Below are 13,321 nucleotides of genomic sequence, written 5' to 3'. Positions count from 1 at the left end.
TAAAGCAGAACCAGATTTTTAATTCAGGCATCCCAACACCTGGTGGGTATTCTGCTGACTCACTCTATCTCACCATCTTGAAGCAATCCCCCTTCTTTGATTTCTAAGTGGTATCTTTTTTTCAAAGAGCAGGTTGTGACCCATGAGTAAGAATTCATAGCAAACATTTTTTTTAATGCAATAAACAGAGCCAAAAGGTAACCCACATAATAAGGTAAAGTATCGCTCTGTGAAATTTTGATTTTCATTAGTTTTTTTTTTTAACTTTTTGGCCATACCAAGCAGTATGTGGGATCGTAGCACCTTGACCAGGGATGGAACACATACCATCCCTGGAAGCGCAGAGTCTTAACCACTGGACTGCCAGGGAAGCCCTCCATTAGATGCTATTTTTACTTTGGGACACAGAGAAGTGTGAAAGCCCCTGCTCCTAAGTGGAAGGCACTCTGTTTTATCCACCTGCCATCTCTTATGCCAACGGGACCTGCCGCCTAATGCCAACTCCACCCCAAGGCACGGCTGCAGACAACTCCTGGCTGTGGGTCTTTGTAAATGCCGATCCTCTCTCCCTGACATCCACCTGCTTCCACTTCAAAACCTCCTCGAGATTCATCTTAGCTGATGAGCCCCACTCAACTTCAGACCTTTCATCACGTCATACCCCTAACAGCGTACACATGAGTAACCACGTCCTGCGCCCTCGGGCCCCTTGCCACCCTCCCTGCAGATCCGCCCGTGAAGACAAGGCCCTCTATTCTGTGCAGTGCTCAAAGCCCCCTCCACCTTGGAAGGAGGGCACCCCTCCTCAACTCCCACCCACTTCTCTTTCCATTCACCTTCCGCTGGGCCTGGTCACTGATGCGCTGAAAAGAATCCTCCAGCTCTTTTTTCTCCCGTTCCAAATCCACCTGGGCTTGTCTGGCCACCGACACCTGTTTGGTCACCTCCGCATTCTGCAAGAGAAGAACGGTGTCTCGAAATGGCTTACCTCCCGCTTAAAGGCCATTACCCTTGTAGAACCAAGGACGGCATTCAGACTGCGAGTGCTCTAAAGATGAACACAGACATCGCTTCCCCACCCAGAGGAAGCTGTTGCCTTCAGATGTTCGACTCTCAAGTATTGCAAAAATGATCAAGATGGGGGCTATCACAAGTAGGGCTGGTACCTAAGGGGGAGCTTGAGATATGACAGCCAGGGAGCTCTGGTTTCCAAGAAATGGTGGGGACACTGGCCCTGGAGAAGCCATCCAGCCGGGGTCGACGTCTCCCCTGGGCAGGGGGCCCTGTGCACGGGGGGCGGAGTGCCGGTGCTGGTGAGGGTCCTACCTTCCGCAGCAGGTCGGCGTGGTTCTGCACCAGCTCGTTGTACTTCTCCTTGAGCTTGCTGTAGCGCTGCTCGTTGGCCTGGGCTTTCCCTGAATTGTCAAGGAGCAAGGTGAGGGGTCTGCACTGGCGGGGCACCCTCTGCTCTTCTGTAAGCCAGAGTCCCTAGAAGACTACCTTGCTTTTCCACAAACATCTATACCTCCTTCTCCCATAAAAGTCTTACTTAAAATTAAAGTCCTCCGGCACGTCTGCTTTAACAAAGAATCACCTGATTCAAGTCCCTGCACTGATTCATGCCCCTTGAGCATTCCACACTTGGTGTTCTAAAGTCAGCGTTACTGGCTGCTATGCCACAATTTTTCATAAGCTCTTTCTCTTTTGTCACCCTCTGTCTCCTCATCTCTCTGTTCCCAGCAGGGTCCCACGGGGAACTGCCACCTACCCTCCTAACCGCTGATGCTAGCGTTCACCCCACTGGACAGACGCAAGGCAGGGACCCTGGTGCCCAGCCTCAGCCTGCATTGCAGGGCTGGCGGGGCGCCGCCCTCCCCGGCCCCACCCTCACGCCCACCCCAGCGACAGCTCCTAACTCTCAATCTCCGTCAGGCTCCGCTGAGCCTTCTCCGTGTCCTCGCGCTTCTTCTTGAGCTCGTCCAGCTCGGCCCGGAGGAACTCGCTCTCGTCGGCCGCCTGCTGCCGCAGGTGCTGCTGCTCGGCCAACTCGGCCTCCAGCTCGCTGGTGCGGCCCTTGAGCTGCAGCACGGCCCGCTGGCTCTGTGGGGAGGGCCTGGGGATGAGCGCGAGCGCGAGGTGGGACGAGGGGGTCCTGCCTACCACGTCTCCAGTGCCAACTAAATAAACACCTGGGGTTTCCCAACGAGCTCACTCCCAAGGCCTCACAAAGAGAGGTGGTCACTACAAGCCAGCCACCCACCAACAGGGGGTGAGGGCAGGGGAGTTCCGGTCCTGTTAGAGGGGCCTGGGGGCAATGACAGACCAGCTAGAATGAGGAAGGGGAGAATGCTTGCTGCTGCTGCTAAGTCGCTTCAGTCGTGTCCGACTCTGTGACCCCAGAGATGGCAGCCCACCAGGCTCCGCCGTCCCTGGGATTCTCCAGGCAAGAGAACTGGCGTGGGTTGCCATTGCCTTCTCTGGAATGCTTGCTGGTCCCAGGTAAAGGATCTGATCAGCCATGAGTAAGCACCAGACACAGCAAATAACTGGCAAAGCTACAAGCCAAACCTCATCACCATGTGACAAGAACAGGTATCTCACGGCACAGCTTCACAGCCAGCTGGTGGTCATGATTCTCTCCAAGTATCACAGGGCCCCTGGAGTGTGGCTTAAACGCTGTTCCCAAGAGTAAGTGTACTGGAAATACATGACCTGCTGTATTGGCATTTGGCATTTCTACTAATTAACCCTCCATTAAGATGTGGCTCAACAAGAGTGGATGTGAAGAGAATTTAATATCGAAAGCTATCACGTTCCGGTAAAGCCCAGAGGTGGATCCGAGCCCAGCTCATACCTCAGTCTTCATGTTTTCCAGCTGTGCTTTCAGTTCTCTGGTCTCTCCAAACAGCTGATCAATTAACTGATCCCTAGGAAGAGAAGGAGAGCAAGTTTGCTTCCACCGTGCTCCTCTTTCCTTTGAAATGCGAGCTGGGAGACCCGGGGAGGAGGTTAAAAGCTGATGTTCATTTGGGAACAATTCTTTGAAATCCTGTAAGTTAAACTCTAAGACCCGCAGTGTCTCCAGATACCAATCTACCACCCACGGGCCCACAGGTATCTCAGCCTCATTGGCTACTCTAGGATTTGAAAGGGGTCAGTATTCAAAGCTTAGGACTTCCCAGGTGGCTCAGCAGTAAAGAATCCGCCTGCCAATGGGTTCAATCCCTGGGTTAGGAAGATTCCCTGGAGAAAGGAATGGCTACCCACTCTAGTATTCTTATCTGGAGAATCCCATGGACAGAGGAGCCTGGAAGGCTACAGTTCATGGGGTCGCAAAAGAGTCGGACACGACTTAGCGACTAAACAGCAACTCGAAGGTCAAGACGTTTATCTATGAAGCCCAAGAATTCCTCTTCAGTTGGGTGTGGCGATTGAGCTCTTGGCTTAACACAGCGCCCACACCATCTGCTTTAACCCCGCAGCCCAGACTCACTTCTCGTCCTTGTTCACGCCATTCTGACTGTTGAAATTGAAGGGGTCGCTGCTGGAGGAGCTACCAAAGATGTCGTCGAACTTGCTGTCAAATGAATTCTGCTGCGACCAGAAAGGAGGACAAGGTTAGAGACCCAGAGGGGTCTGTGTGGGTCTCAACAGCCACAAGTGGGAACAGATGCTTTCTTAATCTGGTTCAAATCCAGGTACAGCGCCTCCTAGGGACGGCAGGATGGCGTGATCTGTCTAGGTCGGCGCTCGGGTTACAATGTGGCTGCAGAACTTCTCTGGTGGTCCCTGTGAAGGGAGCCCCACAGTGCAAGGGGGCCGAGGTTTGATCCCTGGTCAGGGAACCAGATCCCACATGCCTCAACCAAAGATCACCAATGGCAAACTAAAAAGATCTCGTGTGACACAGCAAAGACCTGCTGCAGGGGTTTCCCTGGTGGCTCGGTGGTAAAGACTCCGCCTGCCAACGCAGGAGACACAGGTTCGATCCCAGGTCCAGAAAGATACCACATGCCTCGGAGCCCATGTGCTGCAACCACTGAGCCTGCGTTCCAGAGCTCAAGAACGGCAATTACGGGGCCCATGTGCCCTAGAGAGAGAAGCCCCTGCACCACAATGAAGAGTAGCCCCCACTCTTTGAAACGAGAGAAAAGCCTGCGCAGCCATATATAAATAAAATGTAAAAAAAAAATAAAAATAAAAAGAGCCAGTGCAGTCAAATAAATGAATAAATAAATAAGAAGGTGGTCGAGCTTGGCCATGGTCCTCCCGACCACCTCCCTGTACCTGGGGGCTCCGGGAAGGGCTAAGTGAGCTTCCTCTTACGAGGTCCTCACCTGCTGGGAGGCGTCCATGCCCATGAGGTCATCCTTTTCTAAGACCGGCTCACTGTCGGGGGATGACGCCTCGGCTGGGATCACCACCACGGGGCTGACGTGTTCTGACAGGGCGGAGGCTCGCAGGAAATTGGGTGGGTTCTGAAGCGGGAAGACACATTTCTCGAACCCTGCCCACCTGCCCACCTTAAGGACAGGCCTCCTGGGCTCAGCAATCCCCTGGCACGCTAACCTCTGGCAGTTGAGGGATCTGAATGAGCCGCTTGAAGTACTGCAAGTTGCTGGAGCGGTAGAAGAAATCTTTCAACCTAGGGGTGGAGAGAGGTTGGAGGGCTGCTGGGGGCCTTCACTAGCCCCGAGGAGGGGACACCCCGCTTTCCTACTGCCTGCCCAGCCCCGGGCACAGGCTGCCAAGGAGATGCCCTCCATGGTGCAATTATGACGCTGCTGGGACACATTATGTATTGCCAGCCCTCACTGATCTGGGGGTGAGCAATGTTGGTGGTGTTTAGTTGTAAGTTGGGGCCGCCTCTTTGCGACTCCGTGGACTACAGCCTTCCCAGGTGGCTCAGGGGTAAAGAATCCACTTGCCAATGTACGAGATGCGGGTTTGATCCCTGGATCTGGAAGATCCCCCGGAGAAGGAAGTGACAACCCACTCCAGTATGCTTTCCTGGAAGAATCCCATGGACAGAGCAGATTGGCAGGCTACAGTCCATGGGGTCGCAAAAGAGTCGGACACGACTTAGTGACTAAAACAACAACAAATAATCTTGGATGGATATGGGAATGAAGAAACTCCAATTTTTTCTCATCCTCAAGTCTCCATTTTGTATCTAAGCATGGAAAGCCAAGAGCATCAGACATACTTTCTGAGATGAAAGGGGGTTAGTGATATCAGCCCTCGCTCTGCAGCACCGAATTTTCTCCTGCTCAGCCCAATAAATGAAACCGCTGGGGTCTCAGGACAGCCCATCAGACCCCAAGGTTAGGACTGTCCCTGTGACCTCACTGCTGCTTTCCCCGAATTTGGGGACACCGAGGCCTCAGCAGCTGTGTCCGCGAAAGAGAAGGTGATGCTTTCATTAGCTAGAAGAATGAAGGAAAACTGAATCACCTGACCACACATCCCCCGCTTTCTGGGCTGGAGCCAACAGTAATAGGCTCTTGCTTTCCTAAGCTACTGGAATTTAACATTCCAGGAAATCGGCCCCAGGGCCTGTCTCCTAGGATTTAATAAGTCATTTTTTATAGCATAAACATACAAGGCTTTTCAAACAGAATAAGGAACCGGGTGGTTAGCACAACTCTGAACTTGCCCTCTGATTGCTACTCAGCAACCAGCAAGAGAAGCCTGGGCTTGGGTTCTGGGGGCGATGCTTTTCCTGCAGTCAAGGATGAAGAAATTAACAAGGAAAACAATCAGGCTAGTGTCCTTCCTGGCTCCCTCCTTCCCCTGTCTCTCCTCCATTCTGGCCCCTCTTCTCGGGCAGACTTAATTGAAAGATGAACTGGACTTGTCATCTCATCACCAATTTTCTTTCCCGAAAACGCAGCAGAATCATTTGCCCCTCTGTCAAACAAGCTCTTCCTCTTCTAGACTAGATAGCAGGCTGATTAGTTCCTGAATTGATTCAGACATTGACTAAACACTACAGTCTTAAGGAACTATTATGAATTCAGGTGCTAGAGATACAATTACAGGCAAGACAGTCGAACAAAAATAAAGTCATTCTTAGAACTAGAAAGCTGCTATAATGGAGAATACGAGGGTGGGTGGGTGGGGAGGTGAGGTGGAACAGGAGATGGGGGGAAAGACCCCACTTAAATAAGGTGGATAGAGACTTCCTTTGTGCAGAGGAGACTGAAGGTGACCTGGATGGAGCTGGCCAGGCTGGAAGAAGAGCATCTTGAGGAGGGGGAATAGCAAGTGTTAAGCCTCGGAGCTCTGGGTATGTTTCAGGAACTGGAAGAGGACCCCACAAAGTATGCCTGAAACACTATGAGCACTGGACAAGAGGTCAGCAAGGACGGGCAGAGGCCAGATCATGCAAGGACCTTGCAGACCACAGAGAGGGGCTTAGATTTGGTTTTCATCGTTATCAGAAGCCACTGAAAGGTTGGGAGCAAGGGGGTTATGTTTTCACAAGGTCATTCTAACTGCTGGATGGGGATGGGATTGCAGGGGACAGGAGCAGTGCACCGTGTCCATACTGGAGGGTCCTAGTAGACAGTAAAGGAAGGAGCCGAGGTGGGAGGCAGAACTAGAGCCAAGATCTGTCTGTAGATAAACCAAGTGTCATCTGAGCTCGCTGATAGATTAAACGTGGGGAATGAGGGGAATGGTGAGTTCCAGATCTCTCTCTTAAGCAGATGGTAGGCAGTATTCACTGAGATAAAAAAGATCAGGAAGAAAACATTTTTGGAAGAAAGCCTAGAGTTCAGTTTGAGATGTAATTTTAGTGTGAAAAGTGAAAGTCACTCAGTTGTGTCCAACTCTTTGGGACCCCATGGTCTATTACAGTCCAGGGAATTCTCCAGGCCAGAATACTAGAGTGGGTAGCCATACCCTTCTCCAGGGGATCTTCCCAACCCAGGGATCAAACCCAGGTCTCCTGCATTGCAGGCGGATTCTTAACCAGCTGAGCCACAAAGGAAGTCTGAGAATACGGGAGTGGGTAGCCTATCCCTTTTCCAGCAGATCTTCCCGACCTAGGAATAGAACCAGGGTCTCCTGCATTGCAGGGAGATTCTTTACCAACTGAGCTATTAGGGAAGCCCAAATTTGGTGTAGAGATGTCAAACAGACCACTGGGGATGTGAGCCTGGCATTCAGAGGTGAGGTCTGGTTGGAGATACATCTCTTGGAGCTGTCAGCATGCACATGGCATGAGACCAAGAGAATTTAGGTAAAGAAAACGAGAAGAGGATGAAGTCCTGGGCCTAAGGGTAGCAATCAATGAATGAATGGAATCACCTTCCTCTGAGATTTATTAGAGAACTGATGGCTTCCCCAATCATTGGCAGTTTTACCCACAGTTTCTTTTCCTTCGCCTTTAAAGCAATAAAGCAGGTACCCTTGTCCCTCGATGATTTAAAAGCAAGTGCTCCTGGAACTTCCCTGGTGGTCGAGTGGTTAAGACTCCATGCTTCTAAGGCAGGGGGAGCAGGTTTGATCCCTGGTTGGGGAACTAAATCCCATGTGCCTACCGCATGGTGCGACCAAAAGGTAAAATATAAAATAAAATCAAAGCAAGAGCTCCTGCAAGGATGGGTTGCGTTTACAGCACTTTAGACTCGCTTCTTTTCTGTCACTCAAGCCGCTTACTTTGTGAACTGCTCCAGGAAGCGGTCCCGGTGGCCTTGCAGGGTGTCGGCTGGGAGACCTGGAAGGAATCGGAAAAGAGTGAGAGGGAAGGAAAGGGGCAGAGGGCAGGGGACCTGGGGAGGGGAGGGGACCATCCTTCCTGGGGCCAGTGGTCAGCCCAGGGGAAGGTATTCCTGACCTAGAACTGCCCAGAAACTGGTAACCTCTTGGGCCCAGTTGGGGCCAGCAGGGACTCTGGAGGTGCTTATCAGCCAACTCTCCTTCTGTCTGCTCCTCGAGTGTGAGCTCCCTGGGCACAGAGGGCTGGAAGTTGTGCCCCTAACCACAGCAGCAGAGTGGACCAGGGCAGGCCACTCTGGGAGAGAAGGGGGCTCTCTCCCAGGGGTCATGTGCGCTGGATGCCCTGGGTGAGGCTTTGTGCAGACGTGAGTCTGAGAGAGACCCAGAGAGCCTGCCGGGGGGCCAAACACCACAGGACTGAGACCCACAGGAGCCAGTCTAGCACTGGCTCGGTAACTGCAGACTCTACGATGCTGAACAAGCAGCAGCCTCTTAGGGCCGGCCTCCTCCCTGGCAGAGGGGGGACCGCTCACCTCCCAGATTGTACAGTTCTATGTAGTTCAGCTACAGATGTCTTAAATTTCAATTTTAGAAATTTTTGAATGTGATACTATCATTCAGTATAAACACGGAATACACATATAAATATAGTAATTCAAAGGAACAAAAGTTTACAGTGATGACAATAGCACTTTCCCTCAACAATCTTTCTCCCAAGAACCCAGGAAATTCAGTGGTGAGATTTCTCTCATCATTGAGAGAAATCGGACGAACTCTAATGAGGAACATCCTACGAGGTATCCGACCAGGACTCCTTAAAGACGTCCCTGGTGGTCAGTGGTTAAGAATGCACACGCCAATGCAAGGCACAGACATGGATTCGATCCCTGGTCTGGGAGGATTTCGGAGGCTGTAGAGCAACTAAGCCTGTGAGCCACGACCACTGAGGCCTGGAGCCTAGAGCCTATACTCTGCAGCAAGAGAAGCCGCCCCAGTGAGAAGCCCCGCACTCGCCACAACTAGAGAAAGCCCCCGTGAACAACGAAGACCCAGGGCACCCAAAAATAAAGTGGAGAAAAAAGCAATAAAAACAACTGTCGAGGTCATCAAAAACAAGGCAAGTCCAAGGAACTGTCAGAGCCTAGAGGAGCCTAGGGATACCTGATGACTGAATGTAACACCACGACCCAGATGGGATCTTGGGACAGAAAAAGGTCATTAGGCATAAACTGGAAATGTGCATAGAACATTGACTTCAGTGAATAATAACGTATCACTATTGGTTCACGAACAATGTGGTAGCCTGGAAGGGGAGGGCAGGGCCATCCTGGGTCACCGCTAGGGCAGGCTGGGTGCGTCCCTGCGCACAGCAAGGCTTGGCCCCGATCTTTTATTATTATCAAGACAGCTGGGAGCTCCGGGGGCCTTCTGGAATAGGAGTAGAAAGCCAAGGGCGCCGGGGCGGGAGGAGCTGCCTCTCTCCAGGGACGGCCTTGCAGCCAGAAGCTTCCAGAGATCAAGCCCGGAATACTCACAGGAGTGGAGCTTGAAGAGAAGCTTGACAGCGTAATCATAAAGGTGGCTGCAATCCAAGATGACCTGGATGAGCGGGGCGAGGCGGCACTGCCCGGCTGTGGTCACCGACACGGAGCGTGACATGTCCAGGGAGTTGAACACTAGGGAACAGGAAGGGGAGATGTGAGCAGAGCTGGGGAATGAGAGGCCACCTTCTTTGAGGGCAGAGGACAAGCGTTCGGCACCGGAGGACCTGTTCTGTGCAACCATGGTCTCGTGTTAACGTGTTTAACCTTTTCAGCACTTCTCTGCTTTGTGCTATGCTCAGGTGTGTCCGACTCTTCATGACCCCATGGAGTGTAGCCCACCAGGCTCCTGGGTCCATGGGGTTTCCCAGGCAAGAATACTGGAGTGGGTGGTCGTTTCCTCCTCCATTCAACACTCCTACGGGGTAGCTAAAAGCATCCCCATTACACAGAAGAGGAAATTGGAGGTGAGCAACTTGAAGGAGGTCACAAAGCCAAGTGGTTTTGCTTGAGAGACGTTGAGTTAAAAGCCAGAGCCCCTGTGGCCAGAGAAGAGACGAGGAGCCTGTGTCCTTGGCAGCCATCAGGCTCCCTGTGTCACAAACCAGTGAAATGAACTGGTTCTATGCCGTGTACAGCCCAGTGGGAGGCCAGGAAAGAAGGGATTGGTGGGGGAGCGCCCCAAATGCCTCCTTCCGGTCTGAGCTTTACGCTCCCTGCCCCACATTGGCAGGCAGAACACAGCACCTGGTAGACTTCTGATCTAACGTGGGAGGTGAATTCTTATTCAAGAGAAGCTCTCAGTTTTATGGGGAATCAGATTTTCAGGATCGGAAGGGGCTGTGCACACAGCCCCACGCAGCCCTCCGTCTCAGGCATGAGCTCGGTCTCATGGTGCCTTGACCCTAAGAAACACCTGATCTGGGGGTGACAGTAGAAAGCATGTGGGGAAAATACCAAACGTTGATCAGAACACGAAGGAGCAGATAATTCAGCCCGGGCTTCCTGGTGGGTTTTCCCAGGGTTCTTGGAACACCAGACAGGGCAATGTGCAGGAACCTCGGGTGGACAACCAGAGGCTTTGAGGACACTGGGCAAGGAGCCAGGAAGAGGGTGAACCATCAGGATCAAGGCTGATGGAGGTCCTTGTAGGGAGTGGGTGACCTGCCCTCCATTCTCCTGGGCTCCAGAGGGCAAGATGTTCCCATGGACCCCTCCATGCTCACCTCCTGCCCCCTGCTCCTAAACCAAGCAACCAGATGCCTGGCCGTGGACCGTCAGCACACACCACTGGCCAGGCTGATCTCCCCGCAGTGGCTGCCCGCTGCCTCCGGAGATTCCACATGTAGCCAACATTGAGAGACATCCCCCTGCAGGCCCTCAGTGCATGGGACAGCCCCGGAGGAAAGCCCAGAGCCACTGTGTTCGACCTTCCCTGGCCACACTAATCCCCGTTAACAGGCTTAAGTCTGGCAACTGAAAGAAAAAAAAAAAGTCCCAAACAGTTCTAATTAAAAGGCAGCTTTTCTTCTTGACACAAATTAGAAGCAGCTGTCACTGCGAGGCGGCCATCCCCAAGTCTCCTGGCTTCCCTAGGCTCCACTCTGGCAGGGAATCTCAGGCTACTCCTGGCCGGTCAGCTGCTTTCCAGGAATGCCCCTTGGCATCCAGTAATATCTAGAGTGGTGTGACCGGGGGCAAAGTTACTCAATTTCTTGGTGCCTCTAGGTACTCTTCTGTGAGATGCAGATGGTTCTAATGGCACATTCCTCGTAAGGGTCTCATACGGAGGTCTTGTAAGGATTAAATGAGAATGTCCTATAAGTGGCATAGCAACTTGCAGTGGTTCTTCGGGTTGGCTTGGAAACTGATTAGAATCACCCAGGGAAACGCAGAGACGACTCACGACTGCCTGCAGCTCCTTCATCCCTGCTTCTGTTTTAATTGGTCTAGGGTAAGGCGGGGGGCAAGGCTTCCGGGCTGGCTCAGCCATAAAGAATCTGCCTGCCAGTGCAGGAGATCGGGCTCGATTCTTGGGTCAGGAAGATCCCTCTGGAGAAGGCAATGGCAACCTGCTCTAGTATTCTTGCCTGGGAAATCCCATGGACAGAGGAGCCTGGTGGGCTACGTTCTCAGGTGATGCGGATGCTGCTGGTCCAGGGACCACACTTTGAGAATCATTGCAGGTGCATCCAGTCAACATTCATTGTACCTAGCCCACGTTTCCCACAGTTGAAAACCTGGGGCACCCTCTTCCGAAGGTTCTGATCCAGATCTTATAAGGTCACAGACTAAGACTTAGAAGCTGGATAGACTTCTGATCCCATTTTTTTCCGTTTCTGGGCTCATAAGAGGTGAATGGGCTTTTCCCTGATGGCTGGTAAAGAAGCTGCCTACCAATGCAGGAGATGTGGGTTTGACCTCTGAGTCAGGAAGATCCCTTGGAGAAGGCAATGGCAACCCACTCCAGTGTTCTTGCCTGGACAATCCCCATGGAGAAAAGAGCCTGACGGGCGACAGTCCGTGGGGTCACATGACTTAGTGACTAAACCACCACCACCAAGAGGTGAATGAGGATGGAGGAGGGTGGGGAAAACCAGGAGCATTCAACCATGGAGGAGTGTGTGCAAAGACTCGGGTAGCTCTCTAGAGAACTCTAGCTAATTCACCCCAGACACTTCCAGAGCATTCAGATGGATGTTGACATCAGTTTATGAACTCTGTTCACCTGCTGTTTCTTCACTGCTGTTCACCTACAAAGCAAGTGTTCTTGAACTTGGCTGCTGAGCACGTGCAATGACAGGCACGGGGCTAGAACAGAGGTGAGCAAGGCCTAGTTCCTGATTTTTGAAGAGGCGCTCAACATATATTGCTAATAACCCAAAGGATCAAGGCATATGGAAACAGAGCCAAGTATCATGGAATGCTGGGGAAGGAAGAGGGCCAGCCCAGCTGAGCGGCAGACAGGTCTGGGCCAAAGGACCAGCCAGTGCTGGGGCCACAGTCCAGGGACTGTCGGAGAGGCTGGAAATGTCTTTGGACTCTCGGAGGCCCGGGCTTAGCAGGGAGGCCAATGCAGTGGGGAACTGCAGTCCTTCTGGTCACGTGACTCTGAGAATGCCCTTGGGCTTCAACCTCTGTACCAGGGCCGAGGGCACAGACACAGTGGGGCAGCTCCATCTTCCTGGCCCGTGCTGTACAACTTGTACGGAGAGGGGGGCTGGGCTGGCTGTTCCCAGGAGGGAACCAGTCTGGGGGTCAGGTGCTGGCCAGGAAAGCCTGGGCCAGATGGGAGGGAGGGACTCACCAGTTTGGAAGAGGTTAAGTTCACACTCCAGGTAGTCGAACATTTCCACTGTCAGCTGGAAACTGGACCCAAGAGGAAAGAGAGCTTATACTCTACAGCCCAAAAGCATGCGTGTACAGGTGTGCACGCACAAACACACACACCAGCTCTGAGTCTCAGCCCCCACCTAAGTGGATATTCAGGCCATTGGAAGATCAAGCAGGGCGAATTCAACAGGACAGCGGTAGAGAAAGAGGGTAGGTTCCACGCTGTGTTGGGAGGGCAGAGGGGCACAGAGAAGGGAGGCCTGGAGCGGGAAACACCCTGGAAGGGTTCTGGGCGAGGCACCAGCAGTAAGCAGCCCCAGGGTCAAGTCACTTAGCGGCTCTGTCCCCACCTCGGCCACCGGCCCTGCCCTCAGGCCCTCTGTGACCCTAACTGGAAGTGAGAAGACCTACACAAGCTCCCGTCCCCCTCGGGCCAGGGCATGAGGACGGCCACTTACAAGTTATTGACGTCACTCTCTCCAGCCTCCTCTAGCTGCCGGTCACTCATGTGAAGGTTGCCTGGGAACCTGGGGTTCTGGGAAGGAGGCAGAGGAAGTCAGAACAGGACACCCCGAGAGCTCTCTCTACAGCCGACATCACGCACACCAAGTCCCATTGAGCTCCGGCAGCAACAGGATGGATTCTGTTGGTGTGGGTGCCTGCATGCTCCGTGGGGAGTACACATACACACAGACACACACAGACACACATACACGAAGGTT

The 13,321-nt window shown here is 52.7% G+C and overlaps 1 protein-coding gene across 3 annotated transcripts in view; it reads right to left on the bottom strand.

The window, feature by feature from the left end:
• Window positions 1-13,321, bottom strand: part of HIP1 (huntingtin interacting protein 1) — a 132,823-nt gene that overhangs the window by 20,027 nt on the left and 99,475 nt on the right. For 2 of the 3 annotated variants that reach the window (XM_052657282.1, XM_052657299.1), the window contains 11 exons: window positions 13,058-13,134; window positions 12,574-12,635; window positions 9,261-9,401; window positions 7,666-7,723; window positions 4,570-4,645; window positions 4,338-4,478; window positions 3,494-3,594; window positions 2,855-2,927; window positions 1,917-2,100; window positions 1,327-1,415; window positions 837-953 (listed from right to left, as the gene is read on the bottom strand). In XM_052657282.1, the coding sequence (XP_052513242.1) occupies window positions 837-953; window positions 1,327-1,415; window positions 1,917-2,100; window positions 2,855-2,927; window positions 3,494-3,594; window positions 4,338-4,478; window positions 4,570-4,645; window positions 7,666-7,723; window positions 9,261-9,401; window positions 12,574-12,635; window positions 13,058-13,134 (1,119 nt within the window). The remainder of the gene's footprint in view (window positions 1-836; window positions 954-1,326; window positions 1,416-1,916; window positions 2,101-2,854; window positions 2,928-3,493; window positions 3,595-4,337; window positions 4,479-4,569; window positions 4,646-7,665; window positions 7,724-9,260; window positions 9,402-12,573; window positions 12,636-13,057; window positions 13,135-13,321) is intronic. The other variant, XM_052657291.1, reaches the window with a different exon arrangement.

The sequence above is a fragment of the Budorcas taxicolor genome, chromosome 2 (assembly GCF_023091745.1).
Source record: "Budorcas taxicolor isolate Tak-1 chromosome 2, Takin1.1, whole genome shotgun sequence".
Classification (NCBI taxonomy): domain Eukaryota; kingdom Metazoa; phylum Chordata; class Mammalia; order Artiodactyla; family Bovidae; genus Budorcas; species Budorcas taxicolor.
The sequence above is the reverse complement of the archived record's forward strand: the minus strand, read 5'-3'. Positions and strand labels throughout refer to the sequence as shown.